Here is a 14,009-nt window from a genome sequence, read left to right on the forward strand (position 1 = left end):
ATTTGTGAAAGCTCTTCGTGATTTAGAAAGCACAGTGCACATGCTTGGTGGCATTATTAAGTGGAAGCTGCTTCTTTAGGGTTTGTTTGGAAGGTCCAGCTGACTCATCTCAACATTTATATCAATGATTGTCAATGTTCTGCCTCTGAGCACATGGATCCTGAGACTGGAAACTTTGGTTAAATCCAAGTGCTATTAAGCAGAGTGAGTAAATAGTGAAAGCCATTTGCTCTGAGAGTGTGTATCTGGAAAGAAAGGCAGAAACTCTCCAGATGTCTTCCAGTAATGTCCCAATGTCACAAGGAAACATCAATGGCTTACCCAAGATGACCTCCAAAGACCTGAAAGCATTTACTGAAAGAGCTGTGCTTTCATAACATCTGTTATCAAGAAAAAGTGAAGAGCAGCTTTCTACATGGTCAAAAACCAGTTGAGAAAGAAATACAATTGAATATCAATGGGATCCTGAAACCTGGCCTCAATGCCATTCTGGGACCCACAAGTGGAGGCATTATTAGATGTCCTAGTTTCAAGGAAAGACCCACATGGACTATCTGGAGATGTTCTGATAAACACAGCACCTCAACCTGCCAATTTCAAGTGTAATTAAGGTTACATGGTACAAGATGATGTCATGATGAGCACCCCAACAGTGAGAGAACATTTACAGTTCTCAGAAGCTCTTCAGCTTCCAACAACTGTGATGAATCGTGAAAAAAAATGAATAGATAAATATGGTCATTCAAGAGTTAGGTCTGGATAAAGCAGCAGATTTCAAGGTTAGAATTCAATTTATCTGTGGTGTGTCAGAAGGAAAAAGAAAAAGGACTAGTATAGGAATGGAGCCTATTACTGATCCTCTCATCTTGTTTCTGGATGAGCCCACAACTGGATTGGGCTCAAGCACAGCAAATGCTGACCTTTTCGCTCCCGAAAAGGATGTCTAAGCAGGGATGAACAATCATCTTCTTCCCATTCACCAGCCTCGATATTCCAACTTCAAGTTGTCTGATAGCCTCACCTTATTGGCCTCAGGAAGAGGAATGTTCCATGGGCCTGCTTAGGAGGGCTTGGGGTACTTTGCATCAACTGGTTACCACTGTGAGTTCCATAATAACCCTGCAGACTTCTTCCTCGGTGTCATTAATGGAGATTCACTGCTGTGGTGTTAAACAGAGAGGAAGAAGACTGTGAAGCCACGGAGACCGTAGAGACCACTAAGAGAGATAAGCCACTCACAGAAAAATTAGCTGAGTTTTACGTCAACTCCTCCTTCAACAGAGAAACAAAAGCTGAATTAGATCAACTCTCAGAGGGTAAGAAAAAGAAGAGGATCTCAGCTTTCAAGATCACCTATGCCACTTCCTTCTCTCAGATGGGTTTCCATGCATTTATTCAAAAACTTGCTGGGTAAATCCCAGGCCTCTATAGCTCAGGTAATTGTCACAACCATACTGAGGCTGATTATAGGTGCCATTTACTTTGGGCTAAAAAATGATTCTACTGAAATCCTGAATAGAGCCAGGGTTGTCTTCTTGACCACCAGCCGGTGTTTCAGCAGTGTGTCAGTCATAGAGCTCTTTGTGCTAGAGAAGCTCTTTATACACAAATATATTAGTGGATACTACAGAGTGTCATCTTATTTCTTTGGAAAACTGTTATCTAATTTACTACCAGGAAGATGTTACCAAGTATTATATTTACCTCTATAATAATACATGCATTATAAAAATAATGCTGTATAATAATCCTAATCTTGTTAGGATTAAAGACAAAGGTGGACACCTTCATCATCATGATGTTTACCCTCATGATGGTGACTTATTTGGCACTGGCCATAGCAGCAGGTCAGTGTGGTTTCCATAGCAATGCTTCTCATGACCATCTCTTTTGTGTTTATGATGGTTTTTTCAGGTCTATTAGTAAATCTCGCAACCATTGCATCTTGGCTGTTATGGTTTAAGTACTTCAGCATTCCAGTTTTACAGCTTTGCTGTCTAATGAATTTTTAGAACAAAACTTCTGCCCAGGACTCAGTGAAATAGTAAACAATACCTGTGGCTACCCAATATGTACTGGCAAGGAATATTTGACAAACCAGGCATCAATGTCTTACCCTGGGGCTTGTGGAAGAATCATATAGCCGTGGCTTGTTTGATTGTTATCTTCCTGATTTGCCTACCTAAAATTGTTATTTCTTTTAAAATATTCTTACATTTCCCTTTAATTTACTATGATGTGTCCTCACATAAAAAATAGGACCATAATTTTTAAAAAATAAAGAAAAAGGAAAATAATAATTTGATGAGTGTTGAGAGACAGTATAGCCCCCTGTTATACACGGTTCCACTTTCTATGGTTTGTTGCCCATGGTCAACCAAGGTCAAAAATATCCAATGAAAAATTCTAGAATCAACAATTCATAGGTTTTAAATTGCAGCCATTCTGAGTAGCCTGATGAAATCTCGAGCCTTTCTGCTCTGTCCCACCTTGGTTCAGTGAATCCACGCTATACACGCTGCCCACTCCTCAGTCACTTAGTCGCTGTCTCGGTTATCATATCCACAGATCTCAAGAAGAACAAGGGTGAGTACAGTAAAATCACATATTTTCAGAGAGAGAGACCACATTTACATAACTTGTATTATAGTATATTGTTATATATTGTTATAATTGTTCTATTTTATTACTAGTTATTGTTAATTTCTTACTGTAGCTAATTTACAAATTAAACATTATCATAAGTATGTATTATATAGGAAACACATAGTCTGTATAGGGTTTGCTACTATCTGCAGTTTCAGGCATCCACTAAGGGGCTTAAAAAGTATCCCCCACAGATAAGGGAGAAGTATTATATGCATACATCTGTAAAACCGTTTCCATACTTGAAATAAATGTATCATTTTGACTTTTCTTGGTTTTCTAATACCTTAATTTCTGACTTTATATTTAGTAGTATGTACTTACATTTGTGTGATATGTATTTTATTCTTTGTCTAGTTGCTTATGTGAAAACTATTACATTTATTTTTAATATTTATTTAGTCTTTAAAAATAAAATCAATTCTCATTTATGTTCTATAAAGTCACTGCAAACACTGAATTAGTGAATTCAGAACCATTGTTCTTAGAAGGAAATACAGAGAGGCTCATGTGAGCCTCAGGGCACAATATTTTTGTCAAACGATCAATAAGTCGCCTTGTTTTATGTGTGTTTCTATTTAAAGACACCTTTAAAATATGTATTGTTGATTCGTTGACATTGAACTCATGGCCAACAGCACTGTCACTTGTGCCTGAATGAAGCTTTCCTAACACATATTTCCTCCATACTGCACAGTACAGCCTTTGCTTGCTTAGAAACGCTAGACAGCACTGCAACATTATGGTTGGGAGCCGTTTTAAACAGTGAAAACACCAACAAAAAGCACAAAAATGTGAAAAATATAGTACTAGATAGATCATGAAAAGGACACTTACTGTCTGAGAGCTGAAACAAGAAGGCAGGCATTGTCGCCTTGCTCAGCCTCAGTGGGGAACAAGCCATTGGGTGACTCAGTTTCCACTGCTTTGTGCATGTCCGCAGATGACTACGGATGGGCTGTGAGTACTGATTCAGGGGTTACACGTCAATTTTAGGAAGTAGGCAGGTTTGCAAATACAAAATCCACAAAGAATGAGGATTACTGTAGCTAAATCATTTAGGGTTATGTTACACTCATGAGCTATAGACAAGGCCATTCTCCCAGGGAGTCATTTATAGTAACAAGAATCTGTAACTCCTCACTCACTGCCTCAATGTTGGTTTCCTGGGTCCTGATGCTACGGAAGTGTCCTAATTTCATCACTCACCTCTGTTTAGATCATAGTACAGACAGCCCATATGTGAGGGTTTTAGACAGCCAGTACCCTGGTGACATCATAGAAGACAACCTGGGCCTGAAGAGTTAAGACCTGAGGGCTGAATCCTGACTTGGTCCATCTTGTACTACAAGCATTTAAGCAGAGGGTGGAGGCTTTGCGGCAGAATGGAAGAAAACGCTGGACTTGAATTTGAACTCTATCTCTGTCTCTAACTTGCTGAATACATTTAGCTAAGTTACCTAATTGCTCTGAGCCTATTTCTTCTCTGCAAAATCTCCTGGCCCACCAGGCTGTCAGAGAGACCAAAGGAAGTAGTGGTGGTGGGAAATATTTGGAAAGCAGTAAAGATCTGTGTAAACACAAGATGGAAAGTCATTGTTGTCATGATGTTAATTAATGCAGTCGCAGCATGCCACTCTCTGACCTGATCCCCACAGTGTGGGTCCACCTCACTCGGGCCCTGTCATTTCAGAACCTAAAGAGAAGCAAGCCTGGGCCAGCCAACTCAGGATAAGAGGAAGAGACTGAGGCATAGGGAGGAGGAGAAACGGCTGTGGGAAGCTCCAATCCACAGCCACAACTGATTGACCTGATTCAACTCAGGGAGGCTCAGGGCCCTAGTTAGAGCAAGGCAGAGGCCCTGCGACCACAATGAGACCTCATAAGGCTTTGGCCACCCCAAGCCCATAAACCTGTTTCCTTTGCCTCCCAGCACCATGAGTGCCGAGGAGGATGCCAGGTGGCTCCGGTGGGTGACTCAGCAGTTTAAGACCATTGCGGGAGAAGATGGGGAGATCAGCCTGCAAGAATTCAAAGCAGCTCTGCATGTAAAAGAGGCAAGTGTTGGGCCAAGGTGGAAGCCCTGCATTTATAGTTATGTGGCCTGGTTCTCAGGGCATAGCCCTTACAAGGAGGGAAAGGGAGCTCCCTGGGGTTCCTGAGGTCTCCACCTTGTAGCGGGCTGGCGGGATGTTTCTGGCACCCTCCCATTCCTCTTAATAGTCATGGCCTCCTGGGTCTTCAAAACAACACATGAAGTTGGAAGTCAGTAGCTTGTCAAATCTTAAGCAATACGATTAACCTCACAATTTCCACTAGGCTCATGGGCAGAGCTGATGCTCTGACTTAAGCTTCCTCTCAAGATAAGCTTGTCAATGGTCTATACCCATTAAAGCCCTGTCTGCCGTGGCACACTGTTCCCAGTCCTCCAGGCTCCACAGCTACCCTGCCCTCCCCACACAGCCTGCATGCCCTGACACACAGAGGAGACATCAGCAGAGAAGGGAAGACTGAGCCTGAAATGCCAGCCTCTCCCAGCTGTCCTCGGGACTGGCATTGAATAGTGGCCTGGTCCTTGACAGCGACTAGCCGATGAGCATCTGAATGCCCTGCTTGAATCAGAAGGACCCTCCCCTGATGGTCCTTGGGATGCTACTCAGAACTCTAATGCCACGCCTCCTCCCATAGCAAATATGGGGAAGGAAAAAATCCCGTTCTGCCTAACGAGACAATCCCATCCAAATGGGAGGGTGTAAAACATTTTAAGACAAAGAGCATTTGGAACAGTAGACAGTGATAAAGGTACTACCCAGGGATCCTGGGGAAGAAGAAGAAAGCCAAGGCAAGGTGGCAAGGTTGTCAGTCCACAGCGGACTTCTGCCTATACCTCATACTTGTAAACCCCTCATAGTTTTATTAAGTCAGACACTAGAGCTCCACAGGGTCCTCCCCCTGCCTTGAGGGGAGCATCCCAGGACACAGCATCTTTAGGACACCCATCCAAGCCTGTCTTCTTAATTTCTGTGCTCCCAGGGTCTAACACCAGATCTGGCAGGCAGAGGCTACACAGCACAAGACTGCTCAGTGAATGAATGAGTGAACTGGTGATTAAGAACAAGACTTAAGTATAAAACAAAGGCAGCCTTAAGAAGAAGCAAAAGAAAGGACTCAGATCTTCCAGTGGAATCTATAAGTCCTTCCCAGATTCACTCATCCCTTGTGCTCACCCCAAGTGGGGTGAGACAGGGCTGAAAGGAGCCCGCAGGAGGACCCTCTGTCTGCCCCTTTCCCATGTTGGTTAAGGGGCCACCTAGAGGCTGGGATTTAAAGGCTGATGGGGGTGATTGTATGTAGCGGGCAGACAGCCCATGCAAATTACGAAGCCCAGTGCCTGAAGGCCTGAAGCCCAAACCAAGCCCATCCTTACTGCAGGGATCAGAACAAGTCTTCCGCTACAGTGGATCACGATGGGTGTTCAGGCACCTGAGTCCTGCCTGAATACCGCCACTCCGTGGTGCACCCCCTGCCAGCACCCTAGACACAGGGAGACAGTGAACAAATTCAAAGCCCAGGCTCTGCGGCCACAGTTGTGCTGTATTCCACCCTTCTCGCCCACAGTCCTTCTTTGCAGAGCGATTCTTTGCTCTATTTGACTCCGATAGAAGTGGCACCATAACCCTCCAGGAGCTGCAGGAGGCACTGACCCTGCTCATCCACGGCAGCCCCATGGACAAACTCAAATTCCTCTTCCAGGTGTATGACATTGATGGTAAGGGCTCTTCCTGGGTGTGGGCTGGGGTGGGGAGAGCAGTGGGGTCCTCAGAGAGGACTGGCAATTTAACCTTGGCAGGCCTGGAGGTGCCATCTCGGCCTCCTTAGCCCAGCCTGGGACTGGTTTCTCCAGGTGAGGCTGACACTTCCTTTCCTCACATCTCTCCCCTAGTCCCCAGTCTCTCTGTCTGATCCCTGCCCCCCTTTCTGGGGCAGCAGGGAGAAAAGGAGGGACTCTGGCACAGGAGACAAATGCCTTCTATTCAACTTACCAGAGGCCAGAACCTTCTTCTGTTCTTTTCTATGTCTGAAAAAGAAAATCTCTGTTGTTTTTTCCTTTTCATCATAGTATAAGCTCACTATGAACATTTTAGACAATACAGAGTGGTATAAAAAAGAACACAAAAATCACCCGTAACATTTTGCTATATTGCCTTCTAACTGGTTGCACATACACACCCCACACACCTTTTTTTTTGTTAACAAAATGGGATTATACTATACATACTGCCCTTTTTCACTTACAAAAATGAACATTTTGAAATGTAAAAATATATTGCTTTACAGTGTCATTTTTATTGTGGTAAAATATACATAATGTAAAATTTGCCATCTTAACCATTTTTAAGTGTACAGGTTAGTGGCATTAATTAAATACATTCACATTGCTGTGCCGCCATCACCACCCTCCATCTCCAGAACCTTTTCATCCTTCCATTGAAACTCCTTGCCCACTGAACACTGAATCCCCATGCCTCCTCCCCTAGTCCCTGGCAACCACCATTCTATTCATACATTCTGTCTCTAAGAATCTGACTTTTCTAGGCACCTCATCTAAGTGGGATTATACAATATTTGTCATTTTGTATCTGGCTTATGTCACTTAGTATAGTATCCTCAAGCTTCATCCGTGTCATAGCATGTGACAGAATTTTCTTCCTTTTCAAGGCTGAATAATATTCCATTGTAGGTATATGCCATATTTTGTTTATCCATTCATCAATTAGTGGACATTTGGGCTGTTTCTACCTTTTAACTATCGTGATTAATGCTGCTATGAACATTGGTGCACAGATATCTGTTTGAGTTCCTGCTTTCAATTCTTCCGGGTATATATCCAGAAGGCGAATTGCTGGATGGCATGGTAATTCTATTTTTAATTTTTCGAGGAACGCCATACTGTTTTCCACAGTGGCTGCATTATTTTACATTCCTACCAGTAATGTACAGGTGGTCCAAGTTCTCCACATTCTTGCTAACACTTATTTTCTGCTTTTTTTTTTTTTTTCTGAGATGGAGTCTTGCTCTGTTGCCCAGGCTGGAGAGCAGTGACATGATCTCAGCTCATTGCAGCCTCCACCTCCCAGGTTCGAGTGATTCTCCAGCCTCAGTCTCCCGAGTAGCTGAGACTACAGGCACCCACCACTATGTCCACTAATTTTTGTATTTTTCGTAGAGATAGGGTTTCACCATGTTGGCCAGCCTGGTCTCGAACTCCTGGCCTCAAGTGATCCACCCGCCTTGGCCTCCCAAAGTGCTGGGATTACAGGTGTGAGCCACTGTGCTCGGCCTTATATTCTGCTTTTTGATAATAGCCATCCTAATGGGTGTGAAGTGGTAACTCACTGTACTTATAGTGTCATTTTCAGTGGCTGCATTATACTCCACTGCATGTATCATGCAGCATCGTGTAGTATTTAAGACTCTAAGCACAAGCTACCTAAGTTCAAATCTCAGTTCCATCACTTATTATATGATCTTAGACAAGTTGCTTAACTTCTCTGTACCTCTATTTATCAAATATGAATTATGATAATAATAATTCATACTTATGGGGTTGAGATGAAGGTTAAATTAGTTAACTTATGCACAATGGGGAGCCATCAAAGAGTGTTGAGCAAGGGATTTGCAGGGATGGACCTGCATTCTGAAAAGCTTTTCTTCAGCAATGTTCATTTTGCTGCCCTGGTGCGGGAGGGCAGAAAACAGGTAGCTGGCTTTACCCAGGGATGCGATATTCTTAGAGTCAGTAGAATGGAAGGTTAGAGGGAGAAGGAAGGAGAATGTGTACATGAGAATTATTGTGAAGGAGGACCCTGGATTTGAAATTGGCCAACGGAGAGATTAAAGCAGATAGAAGAGGCCATGAAGGGGCCAGGGGGAGACTGGTCCTCTGGATGAGTCCAGAAACCTGCTGCCATCGTGGCTGTTGACTAGGAAAGCAGAACAGGTGGTGTGACTGGAGAGTGGTATAATATACTCTAATAGATTCTGCATCGTAATGTGATTATGGACTTCGTCTTGTGCCGGAATGATGACCACAACACCACTGAGAATTTCCATGTATATGCAATTTCCTTCTTCCAGATACTGCATTAGGTGTTTTACCATTATCGAATTTCCTTGAACCAGTTCTGAGAGGGAGAAATGATTACTCTCATTTTAGAGATGAGCAAAGTGAGGTCCACTACCCCAGAGGACTTAGAGCCCACTATTGCACAGTTAAGGAGGGGCGGGAGCAGGATGCCACACTGGGTGTGTCCATATCCAAAGCAGGCCAAGAAATCATTAATCACGGGCTCTGCTGCTCAGGAAGAATAAAATAAATACAGAAAAATCTCATCTCTGTTGGTAGTTTTGGCTTCCTTATCCCATCACTTTCAACCACCCATGTTTACATAAGGCCACACCGCTGGGCTGGAATGCCTAGCTGTGGCCCCTCTCAAGACAACATGATAAACAGAGCATTTGCTCCAAGTTGAACAACAAGGCACACTCCCTCAGCACTAACCCACATACAGTGTGCCTTTGGATAATTGTGGCTGTGGGAACACAGCCCCTTATAGATAAGTAAGCAGGTGTATTTTCTGGGCAGATAGTCTTGGAGGCTGAGTAGTACTTAGGGATCTACAGATTCTGGAGACAGGCATCCACTGAAGCCAAAGATTCTCCACCCGTGGGGAGGCGACCATTGCTGTTGAGCTAGGCAGTCGGGAACATGGAAGGTTTCTGAGCTGAGGGTGACATTTGGTCCTTCAGTTCCATGGTCTATACCCCCAAGGAGAGCTGACTGGCAGAAAGCTGGAGGTGGGTAAACAGAAGAGGCCCACCACTTCTTGCAGTGTGTGCATGGCAGGGGGCGTCTGCAGGTACAGAATGGGGTGCTGGGGCAGGCCCCCACTGGGCTTCATCCCCACTCGGCACAGGCAGCGGCTCCATTGACCCGGATGAGCTGCGCACTGTGCTGCAGTCGTGTCTGCGCGAGAGCGCCATCTCGCTGCCCGATGAGAAGCTGGACCAGCTGACGCTGGCGCTGTTCGAATCGGCCGACGCGGACGGCAACGGGGCCATCACCTTCGAGGAGCTCCGGGACGAGCTGCAGCGCTTCCCCGGAGTCATGGAGAACCTGACCATCAGGTACGGCCGGGTCTCGGGCATTGGCACTGTCCGCGGCGGAGTTAGACTCCTGGTCGGAAGTGTGGCAGGAACTCACCGCGGATCCGCCCCGCCCTGCCCCGCCCCTCCCCAGTTTAGCCCACTCTTGAGTGTCCTGCAGGGCAGCTGTCTTCATTGCCTCCACTTCCTGCAGTGTCTCTGCAGAATCATGATACTCAAGGTCTGAGGCACCTACTGTGTGCTGAGCACTTTTGCATATACCAGTGCATTTTATAGCAATACTCGTTTTACAAAAGGAAATTACTTCGCCTGAAGTTAAGTTGCCTAGGATCACACAAATAATTAACAAAGGTAGTTATTTATGCAATAAATGTTTGAGCAGCTTCTATGCACCAGGCACTGTTCTGATTAATGCAGTGAATGAGGTCTCCACCCTGCTGGGGCTCCATTCCAGACGGAGAGACATGTCATTTACACCAATAAACACACAAACTAGAGAAGCACAAAATTAATAAGTGCTGTGGAGAAAATAAGAGTGTAACAGCAAGACCCAAGTCTGTCCGACTCCAGGCTCTGAATAGAGCCGGTTTTGTAGTTCATTCTTCCTGTGTATTAACTTTTTTTTTTTTCTGAGACGGAGTCTCACTCTGTCGTCCAGGCTGGGGTGCAGTGGTATGACCTCGGCTCACTGCAACCTCTGCCTCCCGGGTTCAAGCGATTCTCCTGACTCAACCTCCCGTGTAGCTGGGATTATAGGTGCCAGCCACCACGCCTGGCTAGTTTTTGTATTTTTAGTAGAGACCGGGTTTCGCCATGTTGGCCAGGCTGGTCTCGAACTCCTGACCTCAGGTGATCCGCCCGCCTTGGGTTCACAAAGTGTTGGGATTACAGACGTGAGCCACCGCACTGTGCACCTGCCTATTAACTTTCTTGGGGCTTACTTACCAAAACATATTTCAGATTCTTCCATCCTTTTCGACTGCCACTTTTAAAATTGGAAAGTAAAGAGAAGTCATAAAAATAGCGGTGGTTGTGGCATTAGGCAGACCGGAGTCCCCTTTCAGCTCCACGGAGCTGTGCGACTGTGACCAAGCCACCTGACCTCTCTGTTTCCTTGTGTGAAGAAAGCCGGCCTGCTTGCCAGACTTGGTCGGCCATAGCTGGAGGGGGGTCTTTAAGTTAAGACACGGGTGGTCCCCGCCCCACCGCTCCTCTCTGAGCGGAACCCGCCTCTCCTGCAGCGCTGCCCACTGGCTGACGGCCCCAGCCCCCCGCCCACGCCCGCGCCGGCCGCGCCAGCTGACCCGCGCCTACTGGCACAACCACCGCAGCCAGCTGTTCTGCCTGGCCGCCTACGCAGGCCTCCACGTGCTGCTCTTCGCGCTGGCGGCCAGCGCGCACCGGGACCTCGGCGCCAGCGTCATGGTGGCCAAGGGCTGCGGCCAGTGCCTCAACTTCGACTGCAGCTTCATCGCGGTAGGCTCTGCCAGCACACGGTGCTCTGAAAATGTTAATTAGGAGCCGAGGTGGGCTCCTCCTAGACAGAGCGACCCACAGAGGACAGCTGGAATGCCAGGGCAGGGTGGCACCTTAGAAATCAGCTGGGCCAACGCTCAGAGTTGGAGGATGCCGCCCAGAGAGGGACAGTAGCTTGTCCACAGTCACACAATCAGTAAATAATAACATAACTGGCATTTTTGTGCACTATGCACCAGGCACGGTGCTGAGCACGCTCCATTTGATCTTCACAACTCCCCTATGGTGGACCCCTGTGCAGGTGCACCTTCAAGAGGAAACCCTAGAAGAGGCCTTGAATACCAGACCATGGAGTTGGAATGTGGTTCTCTGGCTCATGGATGAGGTCTCTAAGAGGTGTTTTGTTTTTTTTTCTTTTTTTTTGAGACGGAATTTTGCTCTTGTTGCCCAGCTGGAATGGCACGATCTCAGCTCACTGCAACCTTTGCCTCCCAGGTTCAAGCAATCCTCCTGCCTCAGCCTCCCCAGTAGCTGGGATTACAGGTGACCGCCACCATGCCCAACTAATTTTTATATTTTTAGAGAGATGGGGTTTCACCATTTTGGCCAGGCTGGTCTCGAATTCCTGACCTCAGGTGATCTGCCCTCCACGGCCTCCCAAAGTGCTGGGATTACGGGCATGAGCCACGGCGCCTGACCTCCAAGAGTTTTTGATCACACAACTCCTACCATTAAAACAAAAGCCATCTTATGCTTATATGCATGCCGTATTGTCATTAGCTAATAGACTTACGGCACAAAGTAACTACAGGGGAAGATTGATCATTGATGAGCAGGGATGCCCATCTCTAGCTCAGATACGCTTCTCGACATCAGCTTCTCGTTAGAGTGGGTTTTACAGGTTTTATTTTAAATTTATTTTTATTATTTTTAATTATTAATTTTAATTTTTGTGGGCACATAGTAGGTGTATATATTTATGGAGTACATGGGATGTTTTGATACATGGGATGTTTTGATACAAGCAATGTGTAATAATCACATCTTGCAAAATGGGGTACCCATCCCTAAAGTGGGTTTTGTCTTAACGGCTCAACGAGCTGACAAAGACTTCATTCCAGGAGTGGGAGACATGTGATTTATTTTCTTGGTCACTTGCTCTTGCATTACTAACACCACAGTCAATCTGTGGTTTCTCTGCTGGGAAACTTTTAAAGCTACTTGTCCTTCCTGTGAGGGGTAATTAGCTTAGTTTTGGTAAAGTCAAATACTGTAACCTACAAGTCCACATCCTTGGCAAACATAAATATACTGAAAGCAAATGAGCAACGAGAGAACCCTTGTCAACCACTCTGCATTTGGGAAAGTCTGGTCCTCCTGCAAGGCACCTCGAGAACTAACACAACACGTGCCCATCTGACATATGGACTAAATGAGGGCACCAAGTCAACAGAGATATTTTATTTATTTATTTGAGACAAGGTCTCTGTCACCCAGGCTGGAGTGCAGTGGAGTGATCATAGGTTGCTGTAACCTCAAACGCCTGGGGTCAAGCAGTCCTGGGCTCAAGCAATCCTCCTGCCTCAGCCCCCTAAGTAGCTAGGATTACAGGTGCGTGCCACCAAGCCCAGCTAATTAAACAATTTTTTTTTTTCTATAGAGACAGGGGTCTTGCTGTGTTGCCCAGGCTGGTCTCAAACTCCTAGGCTCCAGTGATCCTACTGTCTCAGCCTCCCAAAGTGCTGAGATTAGTGGAGTGAGCCACTGTGCCTGGCCCATACATTAAATATTAGTAAAAGCATAGATGTTTCTCATGTGTTTAGATAAAAATTAATACAAAGAGACATTCTATAACTTTCTCTTCCCACCGCAATTCTGGAGCTCCTCCTCTAGAGACCCCAGGTGTGAATCCAGGGAAGCAGCAAGGCATGGGGGCAGGGGACTTTGGTGAGTGTCCTGTTCAGAAAGCACAGCTAGCTCAGGAGGATGCAGGGAGGTGGCTGGGAAAAGAGGACAAGGCAGACAGAGAGTGAGGCAGGGCTCTCTCCCACTCTGCCTGGCCAGATGCTGATGCTCAGACGCTGCCTCACCTGGCTGCGGGCCACGTGGCTGGCTCAAGTCCTACCACTGGACCAGAACATACAGTTCCACCAGCTTATGGGCTACGTGGTGGTGGGGCTGTCCCTCGTGCACACCGTGGCCCACACTGTGAACTTTGGTGAGTGATCTGGGGCAGGGTTGGGTCGGGGAGAAACTTGAACAGCCTCAAGCCCAGAATGCGGGGCCCAGCCCCTGTGTGTACTGCCTGCCCAAAGGGCAGAGAAGGGGTGCCCTGGATAAGCCAATGCTCTGGACAAAAGTTTCTGCCTGTGCTAGTATCTGATGGTGCAGGGTGGGGATCCCAAAGGGGAGGTGGAGTGGGAAGAGCTGGTCTTGCAGTCACTCAACCTTTCCGAGCTTGTTTCCAGTGCTCCAGGCTCAGGCGGAGGCCAGCCCTTTCCAGTTCTGGGAGCTGCTGCTCACCACGAGGCCTGGCATTGGCTGGGTACACGGTTCAGCCTCCCCAACAGGTGTCGCTCTGCTGCTGCTGCTCCTCCTCATGTTCATCTGCTCCAGTTCCTGCGTCCGCAGGAGTGGCCACTTTGAGGTGCCCCAGTCGCTGCCCTTTTGCTTCCCCCAAGGCCAGGGTCCTACTTTCCATTTCTTTCTGTGTCCCCTCT

At 46.5% G+C, this 14,009-nt stretch overlaps 1 protein-coding gene and 1 pseudogene across 1 annotated transcript in view; both read left to right on the forward strand.

Annotated features, from left to right (window-relative positions):
* Window positions 1–272: 272 nt before the first annotated feature.
* LOC103892547 (broad substrate specificity ATP-binding cassette transporter ABCG2-like) lies at window positions 273–2,093 on the forward strand (annotated as a pseudogene).
* Window positions 2,094–3,853: 1,760 nt separating this feature from the next.
* NOX5 (NADPH oxidase 5) overlaps window positions 3,854–14,009 on the forward strand; it is a 45,469-nt gene continuing 35,313 nt past the window's right edge. Inside the window, exons 1-6 of the mRNA XM_024232356.3 lie at window positions 3,854–4,703; window positions 6,265–6,415; window positions 9,624–9,834; window positions 11,055–11,289; window positions 13,354–13,507; window positions 13,758–13,936. Of these exons, the coding sequence (XP_024088124.2) occupies window positions 4,584–4,703; window positions 6,265–6,415; window positions 9,624–9,834; window positions 11,055–11,289; window positions 13,354–13,507; window positions 13,758–13,936 (1,050 nt within the window). The 5' untranslated portion in view covers window positions 3,854–4,583. The remainder of the gene's footprint in view (window positions 4,704–6,264; window positions 6,416–9,623; window positions 9,835–11,054; window positions 11,290–13,353; window positions 13,508–13,757; window positions 13,937–14,009) is intronic.

This window comes from Pongo abelii, chromosome 16 (assembly GCF_028885655.2).
Source record: "Pongo abelii isolate AG06213 chromosome 16, NHGRI_mPonAbe1-v2.0_pri, whole genome shotgun sequence".
In the NCBI taxonomy this organism is placed as follows: domain Eukaryota; kingdom Metazoa; phylum Chordata; class Mammalia; order Primates; family Hominidae; genus Pongo; species Pongo abelii.